This window comes from Cygnus olor, chromosome 2 (assembly GCF_009769625.2).
Source record: "Cygnus olor isolate bCygOlo1 chromosome 2, bCygOlo1.pri.v2, whole genome shotgun sequence".
In the NCBI taxonomy this organism is placed as follows: domain Eukaryota; kingdom Metazoa; phylum Chordata; class Aves; order Anseriformes; family Anatidae; genus Cygnus; species Cygnus olor.
This window is the reverse complement of record NC_049170.1, coordinates 1,467,846-1,486,440: the sequence shown is the minus strand read 5'-3', so window position 1 is coordinate 1,486,440 and position 18,595 is coordinate 1,467,846. Positions and strand designations below refer to the sequence as shown.

The window sequence follows — 18,595 nt, the reverse complement described above, 5'->3', positions numbered from 1 at the left end:
ATTCAGGGCCAAAAGGGAGGCGTAAAATCCCTTAGCTGGGTTTGTGGAACACCTCTCGTCTGGGGAGCCTCGCCCAGCGATCCGCAGCTCCTCCTGAAGACACGAGGTGCAGGAGCCACTCCTTTCGTCAGCAGCTTGGCTCAAAACCTGCGTGATGCCAGAGCCTGACGCCTGTGAGGGGTGAGAATACTGGGACACGGCGATCCAGAGCGCTTCCCAATCCTTCTGGCAACCTCCCCGTCGCCACCGACCCTTAAAGCTGTCTTAAAACGCCTGCGCTGGGTGAGACGGAGCAGGGCAGCACGGAGGGGACACCGCTCCTCGCCCAAAAACCAAGAGCCAGCCTCCTCCACACCTCCAGTTCCCAGGAGACGAACCCATTTGACGGAAAAGCCCCGCACCATCCCCAGGCAGGCGCACGGAGCACGCACTGCGGGCTCGTTTTGCTCGGCAGGGCCGGCTCTGTCGCTGCTCAGGCCCCGCCAGCCTTCAAGACCTTCGAGTCACCCGTCGTAAAGCGGAAAACGCACGCGTGCTTCCAGATGAGCAATGGAAACACCGGGTGCACAGCACCACGGGCCCCAAAAAGCAACGCTCCTGCCGGGGACGGCTCCTCGCCGACAGCCCCGAAGCTCCCCGCTGCCCACTGCAGAGCTGCAACTTTTCCTCGGCTTCGCTAAATCGCATTTACCCGACAAAAATGACACCCCCTTCTTCTTCCTCTTCCTTAAAGGACTTGCAAATCGCCCTTTTCATCCTTCTGCTGACAACGGCAGCAGGCAAACCGGCTTCACCCAGCTCACCCCTCTTGCCTGGGCTTTCAAACAGCGGCGTTTTATCAGCCCCGCTTCCAGCCCTCCGGAATTTATCCGGTGCTCGGAAAAAAAAACCCAAATCAAAACGCAGCAGGCTAACCACCTCTTCGGCTGATTATTTTAGGATTCCTAGGTGCAAATTACCCCCGACTGCTGATTTTAAGTGTTTTTTTTGCTAGATACCCAACATCCTCTCATCACCGCTGGCCTGGGAAGTAGCTCATCGTTCCCGCGTGACACAAGTGTGGCACTTAACTCCTTCCCAAATAACCCTTCATAGAGTCGAGCCTGTATTTATTTCCTTCTCTCCGCTGTCTTAAAAATTTGTCTGAAGAATTGCTCCCCCCTCTACTCAGCGCTGGGCCTTACCGAAGTCCCCGTAACCAAATCGTGATGCTTTGATATTTGCCTGAATCTCCCATTTTGCCCACCCCGCTGCATTTTCCATCCCTCCCCAGCTCCAGCAGAGCTGCTCTTCCAAATCCCCCGGGCTGCTTAGCTGGCCCGGGGCGCCCGCATTAAATGCGGTCCAGCCACAGCTGGTGATCGCCGGCAACCCCCTAACAGTCAACGAAATGACCCGACGGCTTCTCCTCTTCCCGGGAACTAACAGCAGCTCGCTTTCCTCGGGGAGTGACCAGAATACCGAAGATCTCCTTATCTTTCATTTCAGGCTCAGAGGATGGTCGTGTTACCAGCCAAGTGCTTCTCCGGCGAGTAACCGTCTCTTTTCGAGGAGTTAAAAGAGGTCAGAGCCGGAACAAAGCAGGCTCCATCCCTGGAGCTGCTCTCCCTGCTTTCCGCACGCTGCCTGGCCGCAGGAGCCGCCCATATACCATCCTGTCCTCGCTTCTCCTCCCGCTGGGAAGCTCCCAGGTCCCACGGCACCATTTTCTGCGCGACACAACCAGACTTCACCCAGGTAAGGAGCATCCGTCGTCTTCGGTGGTGACGTCGGCCGCTCTCCTTGATCTCTCCAACCCCTGTGCTGAACGTACGCACCGTGGGGCGAGGACAGAGCTGTGGTGTCTCGGCGGGAGCCCAGCACGTGCTGGCACTTCTTGCTTCGCCCAGATTTCAGCCCAGGTGTCCTCGAAGCCTGGCAAAGGCGCCGTTGTGTTGTGCCGCCTACGTTGTGTTGTGCTTCACACCAGCGGAGCCACGAAGGGAAAAAGCTGAAAGGCACTAAGTGCCTTCGCACCTCACCGGGTGGCCAAAAGGTTTATATTAACAAATAAAGCACGTTTCAAAAGCAACACCAGCTTTAATTCCCTAAGTAGCCCCTAAAGGACCCAATCACAAATTTTGCAGCCCAAAGCTCTGAGCACAGAAACGCCGTCAGGGTCGGACCCCAGATCCACCGATATTTATCAGGAGCTGTTTGGAAGCCATTCGCTCATAGCAGTCCTTGCGGTAATCACATAAATACGGGATTTATAAGAGCCTGAGCTATGTCCCTGCAGCTTTTTCCTTATTGAAGCCATAATCCTGGTTCAGTCCCCGCCGGTTACTATGGAAATGGTTAAAGGAGAGCCCGAGCAGGGCGGCTTCACGTAAGAAACGCACACAAGGAACAAAACCTCCTCTGAAAACAATCAAACACCTCGCTTTGTGCCAGCGTCTCCCAAAATAATCTATTCCCCAAATGAAAGGCGCTTTTAATTCTTTTTTTTTTTTTTTTTTATGGTATAATTACGCTGTTTGCACAGCAAACACTCGCAGGTATTTCTTCCCGTCCAATAACCCACACCACCGCCGAAGCGGCTGCGGTTTGCCGTTTTAAACGTGCCCGTCACCGCGATTTCAGGAGCCGCACGCTCGCAGTTGCTGCACGTTCGCATTTCGAACGCCGCGGCGAAGGCTGCGGCAGGCTTCTGGCTGCGAGCTGCCGTCCCCGGTGAGATCAGCGGCACGGCTGCTCCCCCGAGACCAGAACCACAAAGCTTTCAGCGAAGCAAGTAGGGTGAAAGCTCACGAGTTCAGGTTGGATGCAGAGAGTCTGAGCAGGAGGAACCCTACGTTTCAAAGCCGGAGCCCTTTTCTGGGCGATAAAGGGCAGGAAAAGCCACGAATAAACTTTTCCGTCCCAACCCAAGCGGAACATCACCAGTCCTCCCCACGTCAAGGCAAAACCCAGGCCAGAACAAGAGCCCGGGTGGTCAAGAGCCTGCCAGGCATCACCCACGTCAGATACATCCTGGCCGTTCTTCTCCAGGCTCTTCCCACCTTTCAGGCCACGTTTCATCCTCCATCCTCACCCTGATATTTTCCACGGCGCCAATCCAGGTGGCTGCAGCGCACATCGGCACAAGACGCTGCTCCAACACCACCGCCGCTTCTCCACGGATGGCCAGGCAGCTCTTGCCTGCATTCGGCGGTTATCAGGGGCGCTGGCACTGCCCTCGCACTGATGCCAACAAGAAGCTCTCCCAGCTCCCAGAACCCTCCCTCTCAAGCCCAAACGTCAGCCTGAAACTTTCCTCCTCGTGCACTCACCCTCGCCACGATGCCACGGCCCGGAGAGACACCACGCGCTGCTCAAAATGGGGACGGAGCCGCCGAGCGGCAGCAGCATCGAATGATCGACGCCGAGAGGCAACGTGGTGGTGCTTGGCTGGTGTCTGAGCCCCAAGAGGAGCCCCAAGAGGAGCCCCCAGAACCAGAGCCGCTGCCTGCGGCGCCCAGAGGGGCTGCTCAGTACCGAGCCCGCGGGGAAGCCGTCCGTCCTCTGTCCGTCCTCCATCCATCCTCTGTCCGTCCTCCATCCATCCTCTGTCCGTCCTCCATCCACGGCACGCTCAGGGCTCACACGTTTGGAGACAGAGAGCAAAGCTCTGCTGCCCGATGCCCACCTACACGGGTGCTGGCAACAGGAGCAGAAGCTTTTATGGGCTTTGTAGGCTGTGCTCATACACAGAAAGCACTAAGGTGTTTGAGAAGATGCGGCCCTCCCTCCCGAAACCAGAAGAGAAGCCCACTACGGTTTGTTCTGCCACCACCAAACCCCCCTGCACCTGAATCCGACGGGTTAAGGTGCTCGCAGCGCTCCCAAGCCGTTGATTCACAGCGCCTAACGCCCAGGAATCCGCTGAATCCCTCCCGAAATGTTTTGTTAACTCCAGAATTAATTCCGCCTGTCGGAGAAACAGCGTGCCTGCGTTAACCCCCGTCACATCAGCTTTACTACGTCACGCAACTCCTTCCTACTACAGAGGAGAGAGGGGGAAAAAAATAAAAAATAGAAGATAAAAAAGCAGCTGCTAGTCCTGCTGAAGCTGAGAAGCCAGCCCTGCCCTAGCTGCCCGGGACAACATTTTGGTTATCTGGGGGAATAAAACCGGTGTTCTCCAGGGCGGGAGGGCAGAGGAAAGCAGGCTGGCTCGGAGTTCAGGGCCTTAATGCCACCTCTGCTGTTGTTGGACAAAAGCAGAAACAAAACCGAACGCTACACGTGACCACTTTCATTTCTCCAAAGAAGAAGAAGAAGAAAAAAAAACAGGAAAAAAGACTACAACCAGGTCTGTGTTTACACACCAGGACCCTGTCGAAAGGTGAAACGTCTGCGGAAGGAAGAAGGTCCGTGCATGAATCTCCCCAGACCCGTATTTATTTATTATTTTTCCTAAAGTTAGCTAAAGCACCAGAGTTTCACAACGAAATCACAGCCCCGCACGCGCTAATTAAGCGGTGCCGCTTGGGCGCAAGACAAACCTAACTCTGCATTTTTGGAGCTGATGATTAACCTGTTTCCTGGAGGCTGGTTTTTGTTTTTTTGTTTTTTCTTTTTTCCCCTCCGTAAATTAAAATGGAGCCCGCTGGTTGCGGGGCGCCGCCAGCCAGCCGCGCAGGGGCACGGGCCCCGTACCCACCACGGGCTCCCCTTGGCTTCGCATCGGCCTCGGTTCTTGCAGGCAGAAAGGTGCTGGGGGGACCCGGAGATCACCAAGACGTCTTCGTTAGCGTTATAAATTCTCTGCTTGGAGGCTACGAGGGAATTGAAGCGAATTTAAAAGGAGACGTTGCCATTACCGAGCTATGTCGGTGTAGCTCGAGGATGGCTCGGCAACACACAGCCACTCGTTTCGGGTTTTTACGTTATCTCAGTGAGATTTTAACTCCCCACCCGTGAAATTGGGGTGGTTCAAAACTACCCCAGAGGGATGCTGCGAGGGGAAACGAACACAGCCTCGTCACACAGCTCAGCCACTTCCTAGGAGGGGCGAGCCAGGTCTTTACAGGCCAGCACCGATGTAATCGGGCATCGCCAGGAGGCGAGGCTTTAACACCCGCAGCTCTCTTCTGATTCACGCAAGGTCATGGCCAAAGGGGACTTCCAGCCATGCACAAAACCCAGCTGAAAACAAAATATTTAATTGAAAAGCCAAATAACTCCCTGCAGAAACTCCGGCACAAAGCCTCCCGAGCCCTTCCTTTTCCGTGGCTCCCCAAAAACGCATGGAATGAGTGGTCTCCTACATCACTGTCTCTCTATTTTATTTATTTATTTCTAAAGAGCCTGAGCACCTCTCTGAAGGTTTAGTTTTCCACGCAGACCCCACGTGGGATGCTGGAACGCCTCCTGCACAGCAGCAGCACACCAACAGCGCGGGCAGCAGCGACCACGGCCCCGAGGAAATAGCGTGGAGATTTAGCGCAAGCATCCAGAGTGAAATTAAAAAAAAAAGAGGGGAAAAAGGTAAGGGGAGAGCATTAAGGGCTCTCCAGCAAAACCCTCGGCTACTTGGCTCATCGGGAAACAGCCTGGAGAAGGCTGGATGTCCCAGCATGGCAGTGGGAAGCGCTGCAGGAAAGCCTCAGTCCGAGGGCTCGTGGTGCTGCCCCTGCAGGGAGGGAGCACGAGGACGGCTGGGGGCAGACAAACCTCATCTCCACACCCTTCTCACAGCCCCAGACGACCCGAAATTACACAGGAAGGGCGAAAGATTCCTCTTCCGCCAGCGCCGGTGGCGGGTAGAGAGGAATCTCGCCCGCAGCCTGGCGGTGCCACCACCCGTGTGCCACCACCCTGTCCCCGTCACCCGTCCGTCCCCGCCGGCGCTCGCCTCGCCCCGTGGGAAACCACTTCAAGGGCTCGCCCTGGCACAGAAGCTAAGCCAAACAAACCAAACAAAAGGGGGGGGGGGGAGGGAAAAAAGAAAAAAAAAGGCAAGCCAAGGCGGTGAGCTTCCTGAACCAGTTCGCACCAGGGTCAAGCGCATGCCAGCACGGGCAGGACGCGGCCACACGTCAGCTCGGAGGGGTGTAAGGGGCTGTCGAGCTACGCCCTGCAGGAAGCCAGGGCCCTAACAGAGCTCCTGCTGTCCACGGCCTCCTGCTGCCCCCCCCAAAAAAAAAGAAAACCGTTCCCTTTTCCCTGCGGTTTTAACCCGGCTCCGATCGCCTGAAGCCCTGCTGGGCACAGGGGAGAGCGGCACCACTCGCTCCCTGCCCGCGGAGAAGCTTCCGGGGGAACCCCAGCAGAGGCAGAGGAATTGTATTTGCGCGTCCCCTTGCGTAAAAGCCATCGAAGAGAGCTTGGAGGAGAGAGCTGTTCCCGCCTCTGCTTCCAGAGACCGCGGCAAGGAGCTGGGAATAAGCAGAGGTGAGGTTTGGTCTCGCCCATAACCGACAGCCCTGCGCGTCCTTAAGGGGAACGAGGGGAGCCCCCTTCCTACCCCGAGGAGCGTCCCCTTGTTTCGTGGGGTGAGAGCAGAGGGGCGCAGCCACACCGGGATCCAGCCCCGAGCTCCGCCCGTGTTCCCCACCTCCTGCTCGTGGGGCGCACAGCACGGCTCAAAGCGCTGATACGCGGCCCCTCCTGGAGCCGCAAAGCTTCTCCCGGACCTTATGACCTTATCTCCCAGCTTTGTGCGCTCACAAAAGGTTTTCAGTTCGGGAAAAACACACCGCACTTCGCACAGTCGGCACCCGCGCTGATTGCGGGACATCCATCTGGCTGCAGGATTAACTGAACAAGTGCTGGGCGATTTTTGCTTTCGGGGTTTGGCTGCCCTGCGGGGACAGCAGCCTGGAGCCCGCCCAGCCAAGCACCCCAAACCCCCCCCCAGATCCCACCTAAATGCCCCAGCCCTTCCCAATCCCACTAACGTGGCTGTGGCAGAGCTGCTCGTCCCCACACCAGCGATGCCAGTGGGGTGACATTTCACAGAAGCTCCCAGATCATCCCTGGGGACGGCAGAGCCAAGGAACACGTCCCAAAGTTTGACGCCCGACCGCCTCCTGCGCTCGCACGCTGCGGCGGAAGCACAATCATCGCGTCTGCAGGCCTCCACCTCCAGCCCCCTGAGCACCGCAGCGACAGCTTATCGCTTCCCTAATAAAGCCCGGACGAAAAACGAAGCCTTTGGAGCCTTCAGCGTGCGTTTTATTCTGGCTGTAATAACTTTACTCCGCTCCGTTTCCACAGCAACTATTTTCTCAGCCGCCCCGTGGCGGGCTGTCAGGCCCGCCTGGCCCCACAACGAAACCCGAGCAGAAAAAAAAAAAATGGGCGGCGAGACGAGGCGTGGGGCCAGGCCCCGGCCGACGGGGACCCCAGGCTGGGGAAAAAACTGGGAGGAAAAGGAGTGGGAAGGGCAGGAATTGCCTTGGGTGCCGAGAGGAGGAAAGGAGCGGCCCCGCCGCCTTCCTCTGCCTCTCTCGAGAGCCCCGGCGGGCGCGGGGAGCTGTGGCCGCGAACCGAAAGCGACGTTAAATGGAGACAAAAGGCTGGGTTTTAGCCAAGGCAGCGCTTCCGATGTGATGCGTGACACAGCCACAAGAGCTTCGGTGGCGGCGCAGGGATGCGAAGGGAAAAGCGGGTGGAGAGGCTGCCTGCCCTGCCGCCCGCGGCCTCGCCACGAAGGCTCCTGCTTGCTTGCCTCCCAAGCTGGGTTTGAGGTTTTGGGGGCAAGAGAGAAGGAAAAGCAGCTCCGTGGCTGGTCTGCTCGCCGGGTTTACCAGGGCTGGGTGGGAGAAAGGCACCTTTCCTGCTCGGGTCAGCCCCGCGATGCTCTCCGCTGACGGACGCTTTCGGAAGAGGAGCAGCATCCTCTCGTGCCACCACTCCACAGGTCCTGCTCTAAAAGGAGAGGGACAGCCAGGTCTTTTGCTGAGAATCAGCTCATAGCGGAGCCCGTTACTGGGTCTCGTTATTTGTTCCGTTTATCATTCTCTCACGCTATTTTTGTGCCCGGCCACACAACCACTAACCGTTTCTGGAGCCCTCTCCTCAAGCTGATCTCTTCTGACAGGGAAGCCGGAACAAGGCAGCCGCTTTCTGCCTTTTCTTTTTTGTGCCTTAGCACAAAATTCCCCCAGAAAAGTCCCAAGCAACCTGGTTCTCCGCAGCACAGCCCCGGCTGTAAGGCCAGAGCCGACCGTGCTCTCCAGGGCCCCGCAGACTCTGCCCCCTGTTTACCTCGGTGCCTCGATTCGCACAGAGCAGTGGGAATAACCTGAGGCCACCGCGCAGGGGAGGGCTGGGCGCAAAGCCATCCGCGTCCCAGGAGAAGCGAGAACAATACCAGAAAGAGAGGAAGGGAAGAGCTGCAGGTCTCGTCGTACATGCTGCACAGGCTCAGGCAGCGGAGAGCCACCTGCATCAGCTGCAAGAAAGGGTAAAAATGGGCATTTACAGAAGGTTTTCTTAGTTCGGCAAAAAACCTCTGTCCTAAATCCACCGAGGAAGGTGTTTGCTGCTCGGATCACCTTCGGATCCCCGTTTCTGAACCACGACTGCAGCCTAAAGAGCGTCTGAGAGATCTGCTGCTTCCCCCGCTGGCATTTGGCTTTCAAATCTCTGCCTTCCAGCTGAAAACGCATTACCCTCGGAGCGCCCAGACTTCACGCGAGGCGTCTGACTAGCAGGATGATTTGCATTTGTTGTACTGCTGGAACTAAGGGAAGCAGGAAAACAAACGTCGAGCGCCAGTTAAACAACGCCGGGAAGATACCGCGAGTCGTCAAAGGCAAGAAAAGCTTCCGAAAGCACCAAAAACAGAATCTGAAAGGGAATCAAGCACTTACACGGGAAGAGGAGCTCCCAACTGACCTTTAACCACACGGTTCCTCTTCAGCAAACACCCTCTTGAGCTTAACCGCAGCTTACAAAGCTCACAAGCTCAGGACCACGCCGAAGCGGCCTTCCCAGTAATGTGCATTCAAGAAGAGGTGCACAGTGAAATTCCTGCAGGAGCTGCTGTGGGTTTGTGACCAGCAGAAGCAAGCAGGCCTGCTTTCCCATGGACTTGGCTCGTGGGTACTTTCTCTGGGGTTTCCATAAAGCAGGAGCTCTAAAAATGTTTTTCAGACTCAAACCTCACAGCTAGTCGGTAGCAGTTGAGCTTGCACCAAAATGTTCCAGCAGGGTGGTCTAAAAATAAAAAATAAAGTCTCCTTCCATACAAAGCCTCCTTTTTTTTGTGATGTTTGCAGGGCCCTCGACCCACAGCGTGCCCACCCTCTGCTGCCCTGGCGTTAAACCCATCAGGGAAACCAGGGAGGAGAGGCACGGTCCCGCCAGCCCCGTGTCCTTGGGAAAACGGGGCTCCTGTGTCAAAAAATAAAGAGGCAGCTTCCGTAACCTACAGAAAAAGGCGTTTTAGGGATGAGTTCATTGACTTTAAGGCTAAACGAGGTTTCCCCCAAAGAGAGCTCACACATGGTCTTCCCCAGCCCCATTTCAGGCCACCGCCGAGCTCATCCCGCGCCTGCATTACCCCTCGGAGCTGCTGCGAGCTCGCCACCAGCTGGGGACGAAAAGAGGCTCAGCATCGGGCGTTATTTCCACGGAGCCCATCCAAAAGCTGCGGGAAAAGCCGGGCCGGGCGGCACAGCTGGGACTGCTGAGCGGCAGATTAAAGGAGCCGAGGCTTCAAGCACTGCCTGGTCCGTGTTGAAAAGGAGAGGTTAATCTATGTTTTTTTAAAAACAGGTAGAGATGAAAAAAATATTACGTAAAAACCCTCTGCCCATTACCACGGCGATGCGTAAGAAAGTCAAGATTAAGGAGCATCAGGGGAATCAGATCTCAAACTCTGTTTCTCCTTGAAGGTTAACCCCCCACTTAAAAGATAAGCGCGGGGCTCCGAAGGGGGGTTGCCATATCACAGAGGTTTCGTGCTAAGGAAGAGGGGGAAAAAAACCCTAAAAACTGGCAGGGAAAGGCAGAGGAAAACTCTCAATATTTCAGCTGCCACCAGCAGCCAGCGAGCGCTTCCTCTCACTTCAGCAGCAGCCACGCACCCAGATTATTTCTGAGCTGAATCAGAGGGGCAAGGGCAGGTTACAAGCAAGAGCTGAGACAAGAATTCCTCTCCGCTACTCCCGTATCTATTGCTAAAAATAAGGAGCTGTGGGAAAAGCACTTAGCTCCTCGCAAGAAGATAACGTACGTGCTTCTTTATGCCACTACTACTTTGCTTCGCTGGTGCTACCCAGACAAAAGACCTATCAAATCCTTTTCTAAATATATATATACACACACACACAGATTTTTAACTACAACAGAAATTCCTCCCTAAGGAAACGCCTTTAAGACACCACACTGGGTAACCGAAACCAAAAAGAGGCCTGAGACCTCCTGCATCCCCCCCTTTATTTTTAAAACCAGGTGGAAAACCGCTTAACGGGTGAATCCCCAAACGGGCTTCGCTTTCACAAAGCCCCCAGTATTTTTAAGGCAAGCTCCGAGGTGCACAGCGCTCCCAACCACGTCCCAGGGCACGGCGGCTGGAGGAGCTGACGTTACGTGGGGATTTTTATGGGGTTTGAAGCAGCACAAGCTCCACTGAACCGGAGCAAAGCGCCCGTCTAACTCCAAAACGGGCAGATGGGACGCATCAGAAAGCTTGTTCCAAGGGCAACCTGTAGGCAAGCGCCTCCCAAACAGGAGTAGCTGCAGTTAATTATCAACTCGCTCGGCAGAAGGCCGTGGTTATGGAAATACGGCTCCTTGAGACTTACCGAGAGGGCTTGCAACAATATTCAGCCCTTCAGAGAGGCTGGCACCCCTCGGCACAGCTATCTGGCAGCTTCTTATCTAGGGCAAGGACGTGCTTCCTACGCCAAGCACCGCTGGGTTGACCCCTCCACTAAGAAGCCAGAGCTCCCCGACAGCTTCTGCACAAGCTGTAGCACGGGGACTTCGCAGTGCAAGGGCTTTCTGCTTCCCAGGGCAAGCCCCGTGCCACTGGGCTCCTTTTTTTTTTTTTTTCTTTTTTTAAAAAAAAAAACAGGAAAATTGCAAAGCGTTCATGAAACCGTAAGGTCCCCGGCCTGAAAACACTCGTGGTTTTGTGGTTTTGCATATCCCTCACCTGGCCAAAACCACTCCCGTGAGCACGCACAGGACCTCGGTGTACGCGAAGACGGAGTCGCCTCCAGCCAGGCTGCGCGCTGCCAGGAGCTTCAAGGGGATCCAGGAAACCCGGGTCTTCAAAATGTGTCGTTAGGTAATAACAAGGAGCAGTTAGCCAAAGCTTGCGACTGTATTTTGTGTCCCTGTTAAAGCTTACAGTGAGCAAAAGACACTCTTCAACATAAAAAAAAGTCTCCCTGAGAGACACAATCCAACACTTCAATCTGATTTGCAGCCGTTAGGGAAGAAAAAAAAAAAAAGACAGGAAGGGAGCAGACTGTCAGGTTTTAGCACACGATGCTGCCAGGATAAAGCCTCAGCATCGCCTGTATCAGCACAAGGAGCCTCCGACAAGCAGAGCGCTAGGAACCAGCTCACTTGCACAGCTCTGTCTGTTTCATTTAAGAAATAAAAAGAAATAAAAGCCCTGCGAAGCACGGGAGACATCCAGTCGGTCAGCCCCTGACCCAGAAGAGCCTTGCTCCAGGAGAGGCCTGCCCCGGTCACGGGTGCAACGCTCTGCATGGAAACAGAGCTGGGAAACGTCCCCGTTTCCCCCGGGGCAGCACCCAGGAGCTGGCACCGACGGCTGCTCCCTCCCTCCGCAACACAAATCCTCAAACACGAGCAGCCCCGGCGTCGGCGGGCGACCTTTCACGCAGCTCCCCGCAGGAGCTTGGTGGGGTTTTCCTGTTAACTGAAGGTGGCAGCGAAAACATGAGCTGAGCGTGGCTTCCAAACGTCCCAGGCTGGTAGAAAATGAGCACAGCCCCGTTACACGCTGCACAACTTCCCTGCACGCTTCCTCTTCCCGGCGCAGCGACAAAGTTTACCTCCACGGCTACTCCCACGGCTCTCCGAAGGCTCCCAGATAAGAGGTTACCGTAGTTTTTTTTATTCCCCTAGCTCAGTTTCAGATTTGTTTGGGCGTAAAACAGGGATCTGTCAATCAGCGGGGCTCGCACAGAAGCGGCAGCAATGCAACAGAAAGAGGTTCTGCTGCCCGAGCTGGCTGAGCCAGCACCGATCCCACTCGCTGCAGGGGAGCAAAACTGGTCTGGCTAACGCCCTGGCACCCAGGGAAGAATCCCAGCACCCAAAAGCACCAAAAAAAGGCCCTGGTGCCACAGGAACAGCTACAACCAACCGCGTGCTGCGCCGAGAGAAGGGACAGGCTTGCAGGAGGTGCCTCTCTGCGGGGCCAGGAGCTGCAGAAACCTCAGCGCTGGGGAGCAGCGGCTGCAAGACGTTTTGATCCGGCTTGAGAAAGAAGAAAAGGAAAGCTTGCAAACTACAGATTACAGTGGGACAATTCCAACTGCGCTGTTTTATGGTGGGTTTGGTTTTTTTTTTTGCCAGAACAGGAAGCAATATTCGATACGCCACCAAGTCCGAGCCACAATCTGATTACTCGCTGCTGAAAGACAATTCCATTTGAATTCAGGAGGGAAATGGCCTCGCTGATACCGTACCCGATCCTTCAAATTACCTTGGAATTGCAAACCTTACTGATGCCAAGGCCACGCGTTTAGCCCAGGACGCCAGCATCGGCTCGTGTACTATTTTAAGCACGTTTGTGCAAGCGAACGTCGACTGACACGTCTCAAGTGTAGGTTATGCCCCGAACTCAAACAATCACAACTTTTGTTGAGCAAAAACCATCGGCTGGCGATCAGCAGGAGGCAGCCCAGCAGGGCAGGCATGCACGGCAGAGCGCACCGGATCCTGCCTCGAGCTTCTTAAACGTTTGGGCATTAGCTCAACTTGTTTCCCCGTTACTTAGGAACGAGACGCCCATCGCCTTCGTGCCAAAACCGAGCACAGGGTGCAGCTGGCAGGGGAGCCTGACCCGGAGGAGGCTCCTTGTCTGACCCCAAGTATCGGTGCCCCTCGCTGTGTGACCGCGGCAGGGAGCTGCGCCCTCCCTCCTGCAAGACCAGGCACGGTGCAGGAGGGCAGCTCCCCCCTTCTCCCCTTTCCCCACACCCTCTGCCAGGGCTCGGGGTGGCACGAGCACGCCCAAAGGCTGGGGAAAGGCTCGACTGGTTCCACAGCAGGGCTCGCAGGAGCTCGCAGATGACTCACAAGGAAATCCAGCGGCAACCCGAGTCCCGCAGGAGGGTTTTACAACCACGCGTCACCGAGCAATAAGGCAACAGGTGAAATTCAGAGGCTGATAATAAAGGGAAAAAAAAGCAGGGCACGCGGGGAAAGAAGTAATTCTGGCTACACACAGGCGGGGAGCGGGCTCCTGATGAGTAGTGCTGCTCGGGAAAGGGCTCGGGGTGGCCAAGGGGAGCCCTCTGGAAACGTCAGCTCAGTGTTGAGCAGAAGAGATGGGCAAGGAAGTCACAGATATATATATATGATATATATATATACACACACACACACAGAGACGGACTTCACAGACCCCAGCTTGAGCCTGGAAGAGAGACTGAGAGTGCCATAAGACAATAAACACGGACAGAACAATCATTTAATGTTGCTCTCTAGATCTCTGAGAGCAAACACCCCAGGCAGCTTTCACTTAAAGGACTTGAAACCAAAGGAGCTCGTTCTTCGTCCCATGGGGGAACTTTGTGTGCTGCCAAAGCCAGGAGTAAGAGCGGATTTAGAGGGGCTGGATAAGCTCAGCAGGACAAGCTGCCTGGGAGCTGCCTAACACGAGGCTCGCCTTGGTCTGACCCAGGAAGTCCCCGCTCCTCGCCACAAGGAAGTGGCTCGCGCCCGCGGCGAGGTGGGTGCCAACAGAGCTGCTCCCTGCCCCGGCGCTGCTGCTTCGCCCTTCCTCTCCGTGCTGCTCCAGCCAGCCCCGGGGAAGGAATCACCGTGCACGAGCTGAATGCCCACCAGAGCAGAGCGCTGGGCAGCCCCAGGCTGACCAACAGGGGATTTCACGGGAGATTCGGGAGCCAGAAGCCTTGCCGGGCAGTTCAGGAGCTGGCAGCCCACCTCCAGCACTCCTGTCCCCCAAGGAGCCGTGATCAGGCTCAGGGCTGAGCCCAGAACCTGCACACATCTGTTTTGTACGGGGTAAAGACCCGGTGTTACCTTCGAGGGCACAGCAGCATGCTGTTACTGGCAAAATCTCAAAGTACAGTGGGTAAGAACAATGCACCGCGTGCTGCACCCTCTGTAACCACCTGCTATGTCAGATCTCAGGAGATTATCCCCATTTGAGGAACTGAGCTTTGAAGGGCTCTTTCCTCTTTGAGGCACCAGGGACCAACGTTTTGGACTCTCCTGAAACGGCCTCGAAGGCTCTCAGCCTTCCCCAGGTGGCTACCAGCTGATCCCTGTCTCAAAGACAACAGGGAGTCGCCGTTCAGTTTAGTCTACGGTCATGAGAAATACATCAAAAAAGACCAAATCAAGAGCTAACAACATTTATATTACGCAGATGCTTGAGCGGCCTGAGCTGGGCAAGTTTACCAGGACGCGGGTTCTCAGGAAGCCTCGCTCCCTCCAAGCTGGCCGAAAGAAAGGCAAGAGCTTTTCTTTCCGTCAGCTTTTCTTCTCGGCAAGAAGAGCTGAAAGCTTTTTCCCTCCCTGAAAGCTCAGCACTGATAATGATGGGTGTTTCAAGGCGAGGAACACAGCACGAAGTGCCCACCACGGTCGCGGCTCCTGGCGGAGGGGTACAGGCCCCAGGAAGGTCTCAGCAGAGGAGCAAGACACCTTCCCACGTTACTGGACCGTACCGACCTCGATCAACAACTTGAGGCTGACGTGGCAGGAGGGGAACAGCTCGCACCGCCTCAGGAGCCCGAGAGGGGAGAATTAAGCAAGGCCGGGACTTGCCGAGACACGCTGGAACGTGGCAGCCTTCCTCAGGAGGCACTAACTGCCGGGTTCTCACACTCGCTGCATTCTTCTTTCAGCTCCAATAGGGGGGAAAAAAAAAAATATTTCAATACTCTGAGCTCAGCATTTGCAAGGCGACAGGGACAGCTAGCCAGAAGAACCACGCTCTTCCAGGTGAGGATTTGACCCACGACAAAGCTTCTCCGATGAATTCCTTACAAACCAACCGCAGGATCGCCCTGGGATCGCTCCCCAAGCCAGTCCCTGCATCTCACAGGGATGTCGTCTCTGCAAACCCAGGGGACCAGCAGCGAGCACGGGGTCCAGGACATGGAAATCCTGACCTGCAGACCCACCCGGCCTCAGCTGCTGTGCGAGGTAACACCACTGGCTCCTACTAAAGGCAATCAGCTCACGACACCCCTACGAACGGGCAGCTTCAGGCCCCTACTAGCAGGGAGCACCAGAGAAGCAGAACACGTTGCTAATCAAGCCGGGACGAACCTCTGTTTTCATCCTGGCTCCCAAACCCAGCTTGTGGCCTGGATGTCACACGTGATGGGAACAGCGCAGCGGGGAGGTAACGGGAACGTCACAAGGCGGCTGTTTAGCCATGACAAGCAGAGGATGGCAAAAGCAGGGTGAAAACGCAATTGGAAGCCTGGGGGCAAGTCCCTGACCAGCCACGGGCACCTGGAGCCAGCAGGGACCCAGCACCCGGGACCAAAACCCAGTACTGGCACTGGGGCTGGGCGAGAGGGCTGGTCACACGGGGGGCAGGTCCCCAAAAGAAACCTTGTGCCTGCTTCTCCAGTTCTGCTCCTCCCATCCCCGTGGCCGGGGACAAGGGACTTCACTCCAGAGCACCTCATTTCCCCACGCAGCCCCTCATAAACACCCAGTACTCCTCACTTCCCTGCGCTGATCCCCAAATCCCAGCTCCCTCCTCCAGCGCTTGCACCTCCCCCTTTTCTTGCACCCTTTTTACCAAGGCCCTTCGCTCCACAGCCCCATTCTCCTCACCCCTGTCCTCCATAATCTCCACTTGCCCTCTCCTGCCCCAAGCCCTGCTTCCCCACACCCACCCCATCACCACCCTCCTCACCTTACAGCCCTAAAATCCGCTTCCCCGGCCCGCACAGCCCCGTCCCACCACCACCCTTTACCCCATCACTCTCACCTACACCCCTAGCCAAACCCCTGCACCAAACACCACGCTTTTTCACCCCAAATACCAGCCATCCTCCATGCCCAGCCCTCAACACCCCATAACCTGAACCCCCTCACTGCTCAGCACCACCAACCTGGTGGTTCCAGACCCCCCCAGTCCTCCTCAGACCCCCACCACCACCAGCTCCCTACCCTCATGCCCCCTTGCCCCCAAGCTCCCCCTAACCCCAGATCCCCATTGAGACCCTTCTCAGCGCCCCGCACCTCTCCGTACCCCCACACACACCCCAAACACAAAATATCCCAAGTTGGAAGGGACCCACCAGGATCACCAAGTCTAGCTCCTGGATCCACACAGAACCACCCCCAAAACCAGTCTGAGAGCGTTGTCCAAACGCTTCTTGAACGAGATATAAATGGAAATTTCTTTCCCATGAGCGTGATGAAGCACTGGAGCAGGCCCCACGCCTGTCTCTGGTCAAGAGATACTCGGACAACGCCCTCCATAACATGTTTTCAGCCTGGAGAAGAGAAGCCTCCAGGGAGGCCCTATAACAACTTCCCAGTTCCTAAACGGGGCTGCAGGAGGGCTTTGTTGGGGGTGTAGCGACAGGACAAGGGGTGATGGCTTTAATCTAAAAGAGAATGGATCTTAATTATTTATAAGGAAAAAAAATCCTTTATTATCAGTGTGGTGAGGCCCTGGTGCAGGCTTCCCAGAGTTAGAACTAGATGATCATACAATTATTAGGGTTGGAAGAGACCTCCAAGATCATCTGGTCCAACCACCCCCCTACCACCAATGTCACCACCAAACCATGTCCCCAAGCACCACGTCCAACCTTTCCTTGAACACCCCCAGGGACGGTGAGGCCACCACCTCCCTGGGCAACCCATCCCAATGCCTGACCGCTCTTTCTGAGCGGAAATGTCTCCTCATTTCCAACCTGAACCTCCCCTGGCGCAACTCGAGGCCGTTTCCTCTGGTCCTACCGCAGTTATCCATGGGAAGAGGCCGACCCCCAGCTCCCCACGCTCCTTCCTTTCAGGTCTCTTCCCATCCAAATCAGTCTGGGCCCTAAATTTTTGGCTAGCCATGGAAAGGCCTTGCGGCTAGAGGAAATGATCCTTAAAGATCCCTTCCAAGTGAAGAACCCAGTTCCTACACCCACGGGCCCCAGAGCCCCAAACCCCACACTCCCCAATCCCTCCTATACCTATAGGTCCAACCCTGTACCCCTAAACCCCCCCCCCGCAGCCCCTCAACACCTCCTGAACCTTTACACCCACATCCCCCCGACATATTTACCAGGAAGCACAGCAATAAAACAAGGAGTAACGGTTTTAACCCGAAAGAGGCTGAATTTGGGTTGGACGTTAGGGGAAAATTGCTCATTTTGAGCGCGGGCTGCCCCCAGGGGCTGTGGGTGCCCCATCCCTGTGGGTGCCCAGGGCCAGGCTGGATGGGGCTGGGGGCAGCCTAGGCTGAGGGCAGGGGGTCACGAGAGGGTTTGGTTTTGGGGTGGTTTTGGGGGCGCTGAGGGGATTTTGGGGGCGCTGAAGGGGTTTTAGGGACCCTTCCCCTCCGCATCCCGCCATGCTCCCGCACCCCCCCCCCCCCCCCCCGGAACCCATCCCCGCAGCCCCCATACCTGCAGCGCACGCTGCCTCAGAGCCCGCAGCCTCTCCTGTCGCCTCCTCGCCTCCTCCTCCAGCCGCCCCAGCACCGGCTCCGGTTCCTCCACCACAGCCGCCGCCGCCATCGCCTCCTCCCCGGCCCCGCCGCTGGGCGCCGCCATTTTGTGCTCCCCGCGCCGCCGCCTTCACCCCCCTCCCTCCCCCCGCAGCCGCGGCCAGCCGAGCGCCGAGCGCGTCGATGGGGGCTTTTTTTTTGGGGTGGGGGGTGGGTTTTTGGGGGGGGGTCACCCCCAAAAATTAAAGAATTAAAAATTCGTTATAAGCTAATAAATTAAAAAACAATAATAAAGAATCGCTAGGAGTGCTCCTCCCCACGGGAAGAGGGGGGGGGGGGGTATTTCGGGGTGGGGGGTGCAGCTTGATGGGGGGGCTAAATAAAGGTTTTTTCACCGCATTTTTTTTTTTTTGGGGGGGGGGGTGCCCCCTTTATTTCACACCTCACCCTTTTTTCTCTCCCCGCACCCCCCCCCGCACCCCCCACACCCCCGGCAGCCCATTCGGGTGTGTGAGGGTACGGGGGGAGGGGGGGGGGGGGGGTGTACAAACAGCTGCCCCCCAAATTTTGGGAGGGGGAGGGGAGATGGGGGGGACACCTGCACCACGGAGGGGGGGGGGGGGGGGGACGGGACCGGGAGGTGCCCCCACCCCCCCCAAAGCACGCACCTGGGGGAGGGCCCGGCAGCGGGGCGGAGCTGGCAGCCGAGCCGAGCCGTGCCGAGCCGTGCCGGGGCAGCGCCGTGCCAGC

At 56.5% G+C, this 18,595-nt stretch overlaps 1 protein-coding gene across 1 annotated transcript in view; it reads right to left on the bottom strand.

Moving 5' to 3' along the window:
• Positions 1–18,011, bottom strand: part of CCDC12 (coiled-coil domain containing 12) — a 36,206-nt gene extending 18,195 nt beyond the window's left edge. Inside the window, exon 1 of the mRNA XM_040548001.1 lies at positions 17,805–18,011. Within this exon, the coding sequence (XP_040403935.1) occupies positions 17,805–17,951 (147 nt within the window). The 5' untranslated portion in view covers positions 17,952–18,011. The remainder of the gene's footprint in view (positions 1–17,804) is intronic.
• Between the last annotated feature and the right edge of the window lie 584 nt (positions 18,012–18,595).